This window comes from Dendrobates tinctorius, unplaced genomic scaffold (genome assembly GCF_039654945.1).
Source record: "Dendrobates tinctorius isolate UK_male_01 unplaced genomic scaffold, ASM3965494v1 ptg000133l, whole genome shotgun sequence".
Lineage (NCBI taxonomy): Eukaryota > Metazoa > Chordata > Amphibia > Anura > Dendrobatidae > Dendrobates > Dendrobates tinctorius.
This window is the reverse complement of record NW_027361801.1, coordinates 9,248,709-9,265,149: the sequence shown is the minus strand read 5'-3', so window position 1 is coordinate 9,265,149 and position 16,441 is coordinate 9,248,709. Positions and strand designations below refer to the sequence as shown.

Sequence of the window (16,441 nt, the reverse complement as noted above, 5' to 3'; positions counted from 1 at the left end):
AAATTAAAAATATTTGCACATTTCTATGACAGCATAGGTAATATCACAGAACAAAACCATTAAAAACATTAGTCTGCTTCGTTGGAAGTAGGTTGGACATATGAAGACTTTATGGTCCTTTTAATAAGCCAACCATATAGAAACCCTAGCAATACAATACACCAATATATGTGTGTTTATTATTTTTATTGTAATACATTAATCTTAGAATATATGATATTCTACAGGAGCATTTCTCATACCCTACACAATCATGCTGGCATTCACTGGCCTCCCTCTCTTCTTCTTGGAATGCTCCTTGGGACAGTTTTCCAGCTTGGGTCCAGTCTCAGTTTGGCGAATTGTACCAATCTTCCAAGGTATGTAAATATTTGCAGTATTACAGAAAAATTGTGCCTGCTCTCTTTTTGAAGGTAGAACATGATTCATTGGCATGTGTAAAGAGCTGCAGTACCAGATATAGCCACTGCTAGATGTATAGCGCTATGCAAGAAAAAAATAAAAAAGAAAAAAATAGCATGTTATTGAAAATGCAAAAGGAAAACAATTGGTATGTCAATGAAAAACTAATAATACAAATACAATGAGTTTCCGATGTGGAAACACAAAAAATATTAGTTTTTCATAACATCTTTTAACGTAAAAAAAGACTACAAAAACATTGATTCTATTATATAAATCAATATTGTTGTAATCATAAAATCATAGAATCGTAGAGTTGGAAGGGACCTCCTGGGCCATCTAGTCCAACCCCCTGCTCAAAGCAGGATTCGCTAAATCATCCCAGACAGATGTCTCTCCAGCCTCTGTTTGAAGACTTCTATTGAAGGAGAACTCACCACCTCTTGTGGCAGCCTGTTCCACTCATTGATCACTCTAATTGTCAAAAAGTTTTTTCTAATATCTAATCTGTGTCTCCTCCCATTCAGTTTCATCCCATTGCTTCTAGTCTTTCCTTGTGCAAATGAGAATAAAGATGATCCTTCTACAATGTGACAGCCCTTGAGATATTGTAGACAGCTATTAAGTCTCCTCTCAGTCTTCTCTTTTGCAAGCTAAACATTCCCAAATACTGCAACCTTTCCTCATAAGACAGGGTTTGCAGACCGGTCACCATTCTGGTCGCTCTTTTCTAAACTTGCTCCAGTTTGTTGATGTCTTTTTTAAAATGTGGCGCCCAAAACTGGACACAGAATTCCAGATGAGGCCTGACCAAAGAGGAGTAGAGGGCAATAATGACTTCACGTGATCTAGACTGTATGCTTCTGTTAATACATCCTAGAATTGCATTTGCCTTATTTGCTGCTGTATCACACTGTTAACTCATATTTAGTCTGTGATCTATTAGTATGCCCAAGTCTTTTTCACATGTGCTGTTGCTTAGCCCTATTCCTCCCATTCTGTATATGCTTTTTTCATTTTTATTGCCCAGATGTAGTACTTTGCATTTTTCCCTGTTAAAAACCATTCTGATAGTTGCTGCCCACTGCTCCAATTTATTTATATCTTTTGAATCCTCTCTCTTCTCTAGTATTAGCTATCCCTCCTAGCTTTGTGTCATCAGCAAATTTAATCAGTTTACCCTCAATTCCTTCATCTAAATCGTTGATAAAGATGTTGAACAATACAGGGCCCAGGACAGAGCCCTGTGGTACCCCACTTGAGACATTCTTCCAACTGGATGTGTAGACATTTACGACCACTCTTTGGGTGCGATCACTAAGCCAGTTATGAATCCACCTAACAGTTGCCTTGTCCATTCCATACTTAGTCATTTTTTCAATAATGATAGTGTGAGATACTTTGTCAAATGCTTTGCTGAAGTCAAGATATACTATATCTACAGCATTTTCCTGATCCACCCAATCAGTGATTCTGTCATAGAAGGAAATTAAGTTAGTCTGACATGACTTATTAGTTACAAACCCATGCTGACTCTGCTTAATCACTTCATTCTTATCCAGGTACTGACATTCATGTTGTTTAATAATTTGTTCAAAGATCTTTCCTGGTATAGAAGTCAGACTCACTGGCCTATAGTTGCCTGGGTCCACCTTCTTCCCCTTTTTGAAGATAGGAACAACATTTGCTCTTCTCCAGTCTTATGGGACTTCTCCTGTTCTCCAAGAATTTTCAAAGATTATGGAGAGGGGTTCAAAAATTTCTTCTGCTATCTCCTTCAGTACTCTGGGGTGTAATTCATCTGGACCTGGAGACTTGAATTCATTTAGGTTAGCTAAGTGTTTCCTCACTATCTTTCTGTCTATTATAATTGCAATAAATCTTGTTTCAAATAAATTAAAAAGGAGTTTTCCACTATCAGGAAAGTAGACCCCAAAATAAAAAGCAGAGTGGGTACTTACCCTCTCCAGGTCCAGCACCGGCTACTGCGTCTGTTCGGTGTTTCAGCTCCAGTGGTAACGCCACATGCATCTCTGCTGTAGCCAATCACTGAGCTCAGCAGATCGGGAGCTAGCGCTGGATTGAGGGAAGGTGAGTACTTCTGAATCTCGAAAACCCCTTTAGTATATTGTTTATATAGTGGAATTACAGTTTTTACTTTCTTCAAATGCCCCCCCCCAAAAAAAAATTAAAAGACGCCAATGAAGAATAAATTTGCCCAGAAACAAAAAACATGCCATGACACAGCTTTGTTGAAAGTAAGATATAAAAAAAAAAATTATAAAAAATGTTATAGCTAGAAAGATCCGATTCCACTTTTGGGGTACCATCTGCAGCCACGCATTATATAGTTGTGCCACATTGGTAATCATTGCATTATATATAAAAGATCTTCTCTTTACTCCTCACCTAATATTCTCTGCACACGACAACTTCAGTCATTGTTATTACATCAATGGAATTTTTTATGAAAATTGTCGTATCGGTGTCTTGATGCGAACAATGGAAGATATTGACATTTCCCTTTATTTATTTGCTGTGTGAGTTATTTCTCGCTTCATTGGCTGTTATTTTGAGTAGAAGCATGAGGAAGTTGGCACAAACATGGTGGCACTGCCCATGGGCTTAATTTCTATAGTCACAATAATCCACACTGAGTGCACAAAGCCGTTTCACAACTTGAGAAATAGTCTACAGATTCACCTTGAGGTTTAGCATTATGTTGAATAATAAGGAAAGATTTTGTTCAATCATCGGGCTCCACTATCTACTGCAAGATCAGGCTGAGGGAAGCACCAAAAAAAAAGAATCTCAAGTGAGGCTTCACCTGTAGAGATCATTTCAGTTACTACTTATATTATTATTATTTATTATTATTTATTTATATAGCGCCATTAATTCCATGGTGCTGTACATGAGAAGGGGTTACATACAAAGTTATAGATATCGTTACCAGTAAACAAATTTACAATGACAGACTGGTACAGAGGGGAGGGGACCCTGTCCTTGCGGACTTACATTCTATGGGATAGTGGGGAAGAGACAGAAGGTGGGGGAGCAGCAGCTCTGGTGGCGATGAGGCGGCAGCTCAGGCGGTGGTGAGGCCTCAGAATGGTCATTGCAGGCTGTATACAAAGTTGGGTTGAAATAGCTTTTTTGTAATGAGGAATAATTATTTGGAGAATAAAAGAGTTAAAGGGTTATTTGCGACACTACAAGATATCACCTATTCAAAATTTATACCTTATTTAAAATGGTTGTCCACTACATTTTAAATTGATGGCCTATCCTAAGGATCGTCTTCCGTCATTTTCCGAGGCTTGTTACTCCAGATTCACCTCCTATTAAAATCAATAAGAGGCAGGTGTATATTATCCTGCCGTGGTCACTACCAGAAAACGGCCAGTGGACCAAGGGACTGTTGATCATGAGGGTGCCGGGTTTCGTACCCCAACTGATAAGACATTGATGACCTTTCCTAAGGATAGGTCAATAATGAAAAAGTAGTGGACAACCTCTTTAATGTTGACAACTTGCAGTAATAAATTGCGGATCGCTGAGAGGTTGCACTGCTGGAACGCCCACCAATAATAAGAATCAGGCTCTGAAATGGCCATGTCGGAATAAAGCTGGCTATTTCCAGATGAATAAAGATACACATCACATCCACAGCTCCATTCCAGAGAGGCATTTCAGAACTCCGTTCCCAGGGTCATTGGAGTTCTGTCCACTGGTACCCGCCATAGGTCTTAAGAGCAAGGCACTTAAGTTCTCTAAACAGCTACACTCATTCTGTAGGGGAGTTCTGGAAAAGAGGTGCCCGTGTGTTGCCAATGCTCTATTCTAAAGGGGCATTTCAGAGCTCGATTCTCAGGATCATTGGGAGTCTATCAACTAGTAGCACCAAGAGATGTGGAGAGCCAGGCTCTTAGGCTCTCTAAACAGCTGCACTCATTCTCTATGGTTCTACTGGAAAAGAGGTGGCCATGCACAGTCACTGCTCCATTCTAAATGGGCCTTTCAGAGCCCTGTTTCTAGATTCATTAGGGTCTGTCCATAGAGACTTAAGCTAATCCCGAGAGAAGGCTCTCAAGCTTTTTAAACAGCTATTTTCTTACTCTACGGGACTTCAAGAAAAGAGTTGCCCATGCACAGCTACCGCTCCATTCCATTAGGAGCCTTGTTCTCATGATCAGTGCTGGTCCCGGTGGCCAGACCCCACCGATCTGCAGGATATCCACTATTCTTTGAATAAATGTTACAATTTAAATTTGCGAACAGTTATTTAATTATATCAGAGTACTAGAGCAGTCACAAGTGTAAACATAGCAAAGTTTGGCAAAAAAAAGTGATCTTGTATTAGCATCAAAAAAATGACAACAATATAATTTGCTTGTGTATTAGATTAGACAAGGCCAAATTAATAATTTTATTTTTTTTCCAGGTGTCGGCATTATGATGGTGTGCATTACAACATTGGTATCGATATACTACAATGTGATCATTGCATACTCTTTGTATTACATGTTTGCTTCATTTCAAAGTGTTCTGCCCTGGTCAGATTGCTTCAGCTGGTCTGACGGTAACTGCAGTAAGACGATACGAGGTAAGAGGCTAAACTGCCAATACCGTTTTTTTGTAAGGATATTATGTATAATACATTGTTGCATAATAACATTTTTCAAACTAATTACTAATGACCTTGAAAGGCACATATTCGCCAATCTTTCCTTTTTTGTAATATGATAGCAAGCAATACTTAGAGCGTTATTCCCATCTTCATAAATGTTGGATAGTGTTTTTAGATACAAGCAATTTTTCAATTTACTGCTTACTAAAATTTTCTGCCTTTTTCTAGTTATTAACACTTTTCTTTTCAGCTTGTTGCCTTGTAGACCGGCCAACGCAGCTAAACAGCAGAACATGTGCAGAGATTACATGTTCTTTTCTATTACAAAAGGTTGTTCCTGTTTGGAACATTTTTGACCCCCAACTGTAGTTTATTGAAAAATAACAAACCAAGCTACACTCCCTTTTCCCAGGTCCACTGGTGAGTCTTTGTCACTGCTCCAGATGTCTGACATTGGCTGCTGTGCTGACATCATGTCAAAACATGACAGCCAATTAGTGAGTTTACATTGGCAGAGGCGCTGAGCTCACTGATTGACTGCGGCGTTGTCGACAAATCGTCAGCACCACAGCCAATGACCATAACAGCAGTGCCAAACATTAAATGAAAGCGATCCACCCCTTTAAGCTTGTAAGCACAGTTTTGAAGCTGGACAGGATCTCTGGAGCTCATTGTTATCTCCTAACCCTGGGCAGCTTCAGCGCCGTGCTTACAAGCTATAAAGCAGCAGTGGTCGGTCTCCTAGGCAACAAGCTGTAAACAAAACAAAAGTGTTAATATCTCAATAACAGCTGCAAATTGTAATAAGCAGTAAATTGCAAAAGCGTTTATTTTTACAAGTACTATCTGACAAAATCCACATATTGAGCCTTCGCGAGCAGGGTCCTCTCTCCTCCTGTACCGGTTTGTCACTTGAATTGTTTAAGATTACTGTACTCATTTTTATTATGTACACCCCTTTTCACATGACAAAACACAATAGCAAAGGTATATAAAAGCATCCTGTATATAATATTATGACACTACGATGCTCTTATTACTGGACAATCCAGGGTCAATCGCTACTTTATATAGAACGAGAATGTGGAAACCACAAAAGAACTTTGCGACCAAAGATCCCATATCATTTTGTATTAATGTATCATCTTTATTAGAAAAAGGACAGAATTGGACAAATGGGGAACATGTGCAAACAGCAAACAAAGTGCAGCAGTGCTAAACGCGCAGGACTAGCCACAGCCAGACAAAGGGCTATTATTGAGATATTCAAATCTAATTTTTAAGGAGGCATATAATGTGTTAAATGTGCTCACAAAGAAAAGTTGGCAATTGTGGAAGGTGACCAACAATGGAACAATAAAGCAGCTCACACGGCATACACAGTGATCATAACACTAAGTAGACATATGCCTATCAAGTATTATCCACATGTGCTCTATATATTATATTATTCGGCTTTAGTGCCAGTAACTGTTATGTGCTGCTACCACAAAGTCAAGAAATTGTACCAGTGAGCACACATTACAAGGGAGAGATTTTTATCCCTCCCATTGGGGAACCTATATACCGCCCACCCAAACGGGGTTAATACCCCAAAACAACATTACCTCCAATGAAGCCTTCAGAAGACCGGGCGGTCCACACGTTCTTTTGTGGTTTCCACATTCTCATTCTACCCCTTTTCACATGTAAAGCGCCATGGAATAAATGGCTCTATAATATTAGATAATAATAATATGAAGATGGGAATAACTCTTAGCAATAAAGTATAGATTTTTTATTGGACAACTTCTCATACCCTTCACTTAGCCTTGATAAAACAAAACCTTATACTCACCTGTGCAGGCCGGGGTGTAGGCACTCTCTCTCCCTGGGGATCTCATGTGGTGTTGTGACATGTGACCCTGGCTCCCAATCAGTGCTGGCGTCACTGTCCCCACCTGCAGACAAACTGAACAGAAAGAGGATGCCAGGATTCAGCTGCAACACCGCATGAGAGGCCCAGGGAAAGCGAGTGCTGACACCGCAAGAATGGTGCCAACATGAGAGGTGAGTATAAACTTTATTATTTTATAGGGGGCAAACATTTTGATCAAGAAGGGGTTGTCCAAGGAGTGGATGGACAAGCCTTTTAAATCTAAAAGTGGACCATAGTATCCTCAACTAGGTCCAGACTCTGATATAATAATTGGTACTAGAGGTCCAACAGAAAGGTCATATAATGGATTATCAATAAAACAGCTAAAATACATATAATGGGTAGGGGAAATATAAAGCACTATAGAAATGGATACAGAATTATCTTCAAATGTCCCCATGATATGCTGTATAAATCCAGACACAGGGATAAGGCAATCCCACTCCAGAACCTACAGTACTGGTCCCTAAGACAGTACACAGTGATTATGTGGAAGAAGGTGCTCTGGTCAAATGAAACCAAAATAGAACTTTTTGTGCTAAATGCAAAATGTTGTGTGTGACGGAAAACTAACACTGCACATCACCCTGAAAACACCATCCCCACAATAATCATGGTGGTGGTAGCATCATGTTGTGGGGAGGGTTTTCATCAGCAGGGACAGGGAAGCGTGTCAGTTGATGGGAAGAAGAATCGAGTTAAATACAGTGCAATCCGGGGGAAAACCTGTTAGAGGCTGCAAAAGACCTGAGACTGGGGTGTATGTTCACCTTCCAGCAAGACAACGACCCTAAACATACTGCCAGAGCTACAATGGAAGGGTTTAAATCAAAACAGATTAATGTGTGTGAACAGCCCAGTCACAATCCAGACCTATTCTCATTGAAAATCAAGACTTAAATATTGATGTTCACAAACGCCTCCATTCAATCTCACTGAGCTAAAGCTATTTTTGCAAAGAAAAATGGTGAAAAGTTTCAGCTTCTGGATGGGCAAAGTTGGTAGAGACATACCCCAAAAGACTTGTAGCAGTATTTTTAATTGAAAGGTGGTTCTACAAAGTATTGACTCAGGAGGATGAATACAAATGCACATCATAATTTTCAGATCTATAAATGTTTAACAAACCATGCAATAACACTTCACAAATACTGGCTACTTTCTGTTGGTATATCAAATATAATTCTTATGAAAAACATTTAAGTTTGTGGGTGTAAAATGAAAAAATGTGCAAAATTTCAAGGGCATGAATACTTTTTCAAGGCACTGTATGTTGTACTCTGTTTGCCTCAGTGATGTCAATGAGTCTGTAGGCGAAACATCTGATTACTGGATTTTGGGTATTCAGATGGAAACCCCAAATGGAGAGCTGAGCAGGAGCCCAGACTTAGTGTGAAGCAGCCACAGGAAAATTTCCCTGTAGGATGACCCTACGGTCATGCACATCTGACTAACATGCATATCTACAAATTATCACTGTCCAAAATGATTGAAGTGTTTGTCTCACTTTAGGGATCTGCAATGTGACCTCACCTACTAACCAGACATTGACAGTAAACCTGACTTATGCGAAAGATGAAAATTTACCTTGTCATGCAAACACCACTTTTCTGGATGACGTGGACCTGCCAAGCAAACAGTACTGGGAGTAAGTGAAACTTTTTTATGTTTGCTTATGGTCCATCATGATTATCTTACTATGTTACACTCATTTGTATTAGTTGTATGCCCCATAGTCATAGCTCTTTACATGAAATTTGGCCAATATAGCTAGTCAGTGGAGCTAAAATGGTGAGATTTATAGGCCCATGAAATGCTTTGATTTAGTACCACCAAAGTTTACATCTAACCATAGATCATTGTGGATTGGTCCTGATGAAGAGGTTTGAAAACCTTGAAACGCGTTGACAAAATAAACCGCATTCTTGTTTCACCTTTGTTGTATGATTGTATCTTGGGCAGCGCGGATTCTGAACCACCTTGTTCCTCATTTACTGCATTATATCTAACCATGGGCATAGACGAATCCAAGCAAACAAAATATTCTTGGGTCATATTGATTATATAAATAGCTGAATAGCACTTGTTTAAAGACCCTTTCACATGGGCTAGGAAATTATCCAAGTGACCCACCTCTCGTTGTGATTAGGCCTGAATTTCTGAGCAAGGGGCTACTGGCTTGTCTTGAGTCTTTCTAGAACAAGTTCATCCCACATACCTTCCCTCCTGAGAGATGAAGAGGGAGCATCATCTCATCAGATACTGATGCGTCTGTATTGCTTAGCAGGGAATCATCACATGGAGCCGCCCAATCAAAATAAAGAGAGTAGTTCCTCCAGCGATAAACAGGTAAGTAAATCTTCACATTTATTTAAGTTGGTTAAAGATTCAAGGTAGTAGATCCAGGAAATCCACAAAAAACCTAATTAACCTACATGTTACAGCATACTACCTTGATCATGGTATACCATGAACAAGGCAGTATGCCAAAACATAAAGGTCAATCAGGTTTTTTGTGGAATTGATGGATATACTACCTCAAATTTTTAACCAACTTAAATAAATGTGACTCACCGGTTAATCGCTGGAACAATGGCTCTCTTCATTTCCCCCCGGGACACCCATCAATTGGCAAAACCCATTACAGTACCTTCTAGAGTGGAGCAACTGTTCACATGCTCCATCACTGTTATAGTCATTCTTTATGGGGCTGCAGAACACATCCTTTTTTTGGAGGCCACATAGAAAAAGAATAGAGCGGTGATTGTACATCCTGTTGGGGATAAAAGTTCCCCAATCTGTTGATCTGTGTAGTTCCTAGCCGATGGACAACCACCAATCAGTAAGTTATCACCTTTCCAGTGCCTAAATGATAATGTGTTTTCTTTGGAGAACCCCCTTAACCCCTTAATGACCGGAGCGTTTTTCGATTTTTCGTATTCGTTTTTCGCTCCCCTTCTTTCCAGAGCCATAACTTTTTTATTTTTCCGTCTATATGGCCATTTGAGGGCTTATTTTTTGCGGGACGAGTTGTACTTTTAAATGACACCATTGGTTTTACCATGTCGTGTACTCGAAAACGGGGAAAAAATTCCAAGTGCGGCAAAATTGCAAAAAAAGTGCAATCCCACATTTGTTTTTTGTTTGGCTTTTTTGCTAGGTTCACTAGATGCTAAATCTGACCTGCCATTATGATTCTCCAGGTCATTACGAGTTCATAGACACCAAACATGTCTATGTCCTCTTTTATCTAAGTGGTGAAAAAAAATTCCAAAGTTTGCTAAAAAAAAAAAAAAAAAATTCCCAATTTTCTGAGACCCGTAGCGTCTCCATTATTCGTGATCTGGGGTCAGGTGAGGGCTTATTTTTTTCTGTGCCAGGCTGGCATTTTTAATGATACCACTTTTGTGCAGATACGTTCTTTTGATCGCCCGTTATTGCATTTTAATGCAATGTCTTGCCAATCAAAAAACCGTAATTCTGGTGTTTTGAATTTTTTTCTCTCTATGCCGTTTAGCGATCGGGTTAATGCTGTTTTTTTATTGATAGATCGGGCGATTCTGAACGCGGCGACACCTAATATGTGTATGTGGGATTTTTTTTTTACTGCTTTATTTTGATTGGGGCGAAAGGGGGGTGATTTGAACTTTTAGGTTTTTTTAATTTTTTTTATTTTTAAACATTTTTTTTAACTTTTGGCATGCGCAACCCGATCGGCTCTGCTACATATGGGCGATGAGCAGATCGCCCATATGTAGCAAATTTACTCCTGTGCTTTCAGCGCCGTCAACCGGGTGGCGCTGAAAGCCATATGCCTGGAACAACCATAGAGGTCTCATAGAGACCTCTGGTTGTCCAGGCAACATGACACCGACCCCCGATCACATGACGGGGGTCGGCGATGAGGTCATTCCCGGCCCGGCGGCCGGAAATGCTATTTAAATGCCCGCTGTCAGCTTTGACAGAGGGATTTAACTAGTTAATATACGCGGGCGGACGGCGATTCCGCTCGCGCCTATTGCGGGCACATGTCAGCTGTTCATAACAGCTGACATGTGCCGGCTTTGATGCGGGCTCAGCGCCGGAGCCCTCATCAAAGCAGGGGAGATGTCTGATGATGGACTGTGTCCGTCATTGGACATTAAGGGGTTAAATGTTCTAGAGAACTATCTTTTGGCTGAAAGATCCCATGGCTTTATACTTTGTGCAGTTAGAGGGGTTGTGGGATGATTGATGGCATGCATGGAGCTTCTTGAGCTCAAGTTGGGTCATTTCTATATCTTTGTCCCCTATATTTTTATAATATGTAAAAAGTTATTTCATATTCTGGGTTCTAAAAGTTTTTTCAAATAAAACATCGAAGGTGATCTGGCAAAATTCACCCTTCAACTTCAGGATAGAAATCGATTATCCTTAAGGCATCCAGGATTGCTAACCTGGTTATTTCTGATTTCTGGACAGCTTATGAAAATAAATTAAGAACATTTAATATTTTGCTTAAAAAAAAAGTAATAATAATCATCTTGCGATATACTGTATATTGATAGAGTAAAATGAACACATTAGCAGCAAATGCTGTGAACTGTAGAATTATAATAACCTGTACAAGGTCCCCAGGTTTAAAGAAAATGACAGATATATAATTTCCATCCACTGAAAGAGATTCTCTTCTTTTTAGAAGAAAAAATGCAAATCCACCGTACGCCTCTAGTGTCACATGTACCTAATGTACTAGAGACAGATATGGACTGGTGCGTTTGTTCAAAGCATATTTTCTGTTACGCTTTTTTTCTTTTTAGGAAAGTAACCCTCCGTCAGTCCAGTAGTATGGATGAAACCGGGGAAGTGGTTTGGTACTTGGCTCTGTGTCTGCTTTTAGCTTGGATAATTGTTGGAGCATCTTTATTTAAAGGAATCAAGTCATCAGGGAAGGTAACAACAGAAATTATACAGTGCCCCTTTTTTGGTTTATACTTTTCATACCAAATGTTGATGATCTTCTTCAGGATAAATCCACTTGATTGTCTTCTTCAGATAGAATCCATTTAATTTGTATTGTTTTCAGTATAAATAGTATGCCTGTGTTTCCATCATCTCTGATTGGATCTTATTGTATATAATTCCAGGTGGTGTACTTTACGGCAACTTTCCCTTATGTAGTCCTCATCATCTTGTTAGTTCGAGGAGCGACTCTAGAAGGAGCATTTAATGGAATTAATTATTACATTGGAACAGAGTCAAACATTACAAAGTTAATGGATGCGGAGGCAAGTGTAAAACTTAATTGTTTGATTCCTTCATTACCAACAAGCCAAAATTTACTCGTTATAGGATCCCTATAATTTTGTGTTACTGAGCCATAGCTAGTGATAGGCTTCTATGGATGCCTTATCCTAGCATTGTACATTTCAGATTACAAGAAAAAATGAATTAACACTAGTGTTGAGCATTCCGATACCGCAAGTATCGGCCGATACTTGCTGTATCGGAATTCCGATACCGACTTCCGATATTTTTTCAATATCGGAATTCGGCATCGGAATCGGAAGTTCAGTTGATTGACGGCCTGACGTCATCATGATGCGCGGTGTGTGCGCATCATGATGCGCCGTCATTTCGGGCCTTCCGGGGGTCTCTGCCGGCCTGCCGGGGGGCTGTGCCGGCCTGCCGGGGGGCTGTGTGGACTGCCCGGGGTCTGTACCGGCCTGCCGGGGGGCTGTGCCGGCCTGCCGGTGGTCTGTGCACCCTGTGGGGGTCTGTACCGGCCTGCCGGGGGGCTGTGCCGGCCTGCCGGGGGGCTGTGCTGATGTCCGGGGGTCTGTGCAAGCATCGTCCGATGGGACTACAAGTCCCATCGGGCGATGCCTGCTACCATGACAGTGATTGACACATTAGCCAATGATGGGACAGTAGTAGTCCCATCATCCGGCTAATGTGTTAAATGTTAAAAAAAAAAAAAAAAAAAAATACTACATACATACTACATGCATGCTACATACATACTACATGCTACATACATACTACATACATGCTACATACATACTACATACATGCTACATACATACTACATGCATGCTACATGCTACATACATACTACATACATACTACATACATACTACATGCATGCTACATACATACTACATACATACTACATACATACTACATGCATGCTACATACATACTACATACATACTTACATGCACTTAGTTGTACATATATTGCAGAGTACAAGTCTGCATAGACTTCAGTCTGCATTGTGATTGCTATAAGTGTGTGCTAGAAGTGTGAAGATTAATTTAAGAATTAAAACCAGAATTGAACCAGAAGGGAACTGAAGGTAACTGGACACAGTCACTGTAAACAATGTTTCTGTTTGTTTTCACTTTCACCCCAATAATCCTTCACTTTCTGCTAATTCCCCTAATCCCTACTCCTAGTAAGGAACTGTTCATCTCTTCTTCAATCCTCCCCATCCACCTCACCTCCGCCTCAAAACTGTTCCTTAACATACAATCCTCTGTCTCCAAACACAGACAGCCCCCTCATGCCCTCTCCTGCTCCCACCTGCTAACACTTTCTCTGCTCCTTCTCACTGCTGGTGATATCTCTCCAAATCCTGGTCCTCCTCACCACATTCCCACAGTCATTTCTACCTCCCATCCACGCTCTATCACAACCTTCCGTAACCTCTCCAACCTTATACCCATTCACCCAGCCCCCGCTTCCCCAGTCCCACTAACAGGAGCTCTGTGGAACGCTCGCTCTGTCTGCAACAAGCTTTCCTACATCCATGATCTTTTTGTTACTACCAAACTCTCCTTCCTCGCCATCACCGAAACCTGGCTCACCCCTTCTGACACAGCCTCTCCTGCTGCACTTTCGTATGGCGGCTTCCACCTTTCTCACACCCCCCGCCCCAGCAGCAAACATGGTGGAGGAGTTGGTTTTCTCCTGTCAGATACCTGCTCCTTCACCCCAATCCCACTGCCACCCTCTGTTACCCTCCCTTCCTTTGAGGTGCACTCTGTGCGCATCTACTCCCCCTCCAACCTCCAACTGGCTGTCATCTACCGCCCCCCAGGGCCAGCCACCACCTTCTTTGACCACTTCACCACCTGGTTACTTCATTTCCTTTCCGTGGACATCCCTACTATCATCATGGGCGACTTCAACATCCCCATTGACACTTCCCTCTCAGCTGCCACTAAACTTCTATCTCTCACTTCCTCCTTCGGCCTCACTCAATGGTCTTCTACAGCCACCCACAAAGATGGTCACACACTGGACCTCATCTTCACCCGCCTCTGCTCCCTATCTAACCTCTCTAACTCACCTCTTCCTCTCTCTGACCACAACCTGCTCACATTCTCTTCCCTCTTCACTCCATGTCTACAATCCCCACCCCACAAACTTTCCCACACAGCAATGGCATAAAGTGAGACTAGGGACTTTTTTTTTTTTTAAGTGGCGGAGGAATACAGTGCGGAAGGATACCTACCTTCCGTCATTGGATTCCTGCAGCCCGTAGAGAACGGCAGCAACAGCTGATGCTGCAGTTCTCTACCCAAGATCGTCGTGGGACACACTCGTGGACTGCTTCGGATCGTGGGTGAGTATTTTTGTGGTTTGTTATGTTAATATTTATTCCGGAAAAGACAATGGCTTCGGGGAACAATGTGACAAGTATTGGTAAGTATGTTACTCTATGTTATATGTACTGTATGTCTATGTATGTATTGTATGAATGTATTGTATGTATGTAGTATATATGTGGTATGTATGTAGCATGTAGTATGTATGTAGTATGTATGTAGCATGCATGTAGCATGCAGTATGTATGTAGCATGCATGTAGTATATATGTAGTATGTATGTGGTATGTATGTAGCATGTAGTATGTATGTAGCATGCATGTAGTATATATGTAGTATGTATGTAGCATGTAGTATGTAGCATGCATGTAGTATATATGTAGTATGTATGTGCATGTAGTATGTATGTAGCATGCATGTAGTATATATGTAGTATGTATGTAGCATGTAGTATGTATGTAGCATGCATGTAGTATGTATGTAGCATGCATGTAGTATGTATATGGTATGTATGTAGCATGTAGTATGTATGTAGCATGCATGTAGTATATATGTGTTATGTATGTGGTATGTATGTAGCATGCATGTAGCATGCATGTAGTATGTATGTAGTATGTATGTAGTATATATGTAGTATGTATGTAGCATGTAGTATGTATGTAGTATGTATGTAGCATGCATGTAGCATGCAGTATGTATGTAGCATGCATGTAGTATATATGTAGTATGTATGTAGCATGTAGTATGTAGCATGCATGTAGTATATATGTAGTATGTAGCATGTAGTATGTATGTAGCATGCATGTAGTATATATGTGTTATGTATGTAGCATGTAGCATGCATGTAGCATGCATGTAGTATGTATGTAGTATATATGTGGTATGTATGTAGCATGCAGTATGTATGTAGCATGCATGTAGTATATATGTAGTATGTATGTTGCATGTAGTATTTATGTAGTATGAATGTAGCATGTATGTAGTATGTAGTATGAATGTAGCATGTATGTAGTATGCATGTTGTATGTATGTAGCATGTAATTTTTTTTTTTTTTTTTTTACATTTAACACATTAGCCGGATGATGGGACTACTACTGTCCCATCATTGGCTAATGTGTCAATCACTGTCATGGTAGCAGGCATCGCCCGATGGGACTTGTAGTCCCATCGGACGATGCCTGCACAGACCCCCGGAGCCTGCACAGCCCCCCGGCAGGCCGGCACAGCCCCCCGGCAGGCCGGCACAGCCCCCCGGAGCCTGCACAGCCCCCCGGCAGGCCGGCACAGCCCCCCGGCAGGCCGGCACAGCCCCCCGGAGCCTGCACAGACCACCGGCAGGCCGGCACAGACCACCGGAGCCTGCACAGACCCCCTGGCAGGCCGGCACAGCCCCCCGAAAGGCCCGTACAGACCCCAGAGAGGCTGTACAAGGGCAGGAAAGGGTTTTTCTTATTCCGATACCGGAAGTCCCATAGACTTGAATGGGACTTCCGGTATCGGAATCGGCGATACCGATACTTTTTTTAAAGATCGGCCGATACCATCCGATACGATACTTTGAAGTATCGGACGGTATCGCTCAACTCTAATTAACACTCAATTATCATTTGCAAATTAAATGCTATTCTTACACATGTGACATTGGGGTCATCTCACACGACCTTCATCAAAAAACAGATTGCGGATGGATTGGTAGTTCATTGGTCATAACGCACGTGGGATGGCAGGTATACCCCTCAGGAGTAATGGTGCTGTATACCTGACATCCTATATATGCTAAAATCAATATACCACCAGTCCATCCAATATTTCATGAAGATTACATGGAATGTCCGAAATGTCACACATTAGATCCTCAGATCGTGTAACAATAAAATTATCTTATTCAAAAGTGATAAC

At 41.1% G+C, this 16,441-nt stretch overlaps 1 protein-coding gene across 1 annotated transcript in view; it reads left to right on the top strand.

Moving 5' to 3' along the window:
• The window catches only part of LOC141048087 (sodium- and chloride-dependent neutral and basic amino acid transporter B(0+)-like), a 65,690-nt gene that overhangs the window by 9,122 nt on the left and 40,127 nt on the right, over positions 1-16,441 (top strand). Inside the window, exons 3-7 of the mRNA XM_073543469.1 lie at positions 228-359; positions 4,847-5,008; positions 8,463-8,598; positions 11,750-11,882; positions 12,077-12,217. Of these exons, the coding sequence (XP_073399570.1) occupies positions 228-359; positions 4,847-5,008; positions 8,463-8,598; positions 11,750-11,882; positions 12,077-12,217 (704 nt within the window). The remainder of the gene's footprint in view (positions 1-227; positions 360-4,846; positions 5,009-8,462; positions 8,599-11,749; positions 11,883-12,076; positions 12,218-16,441) is intronic.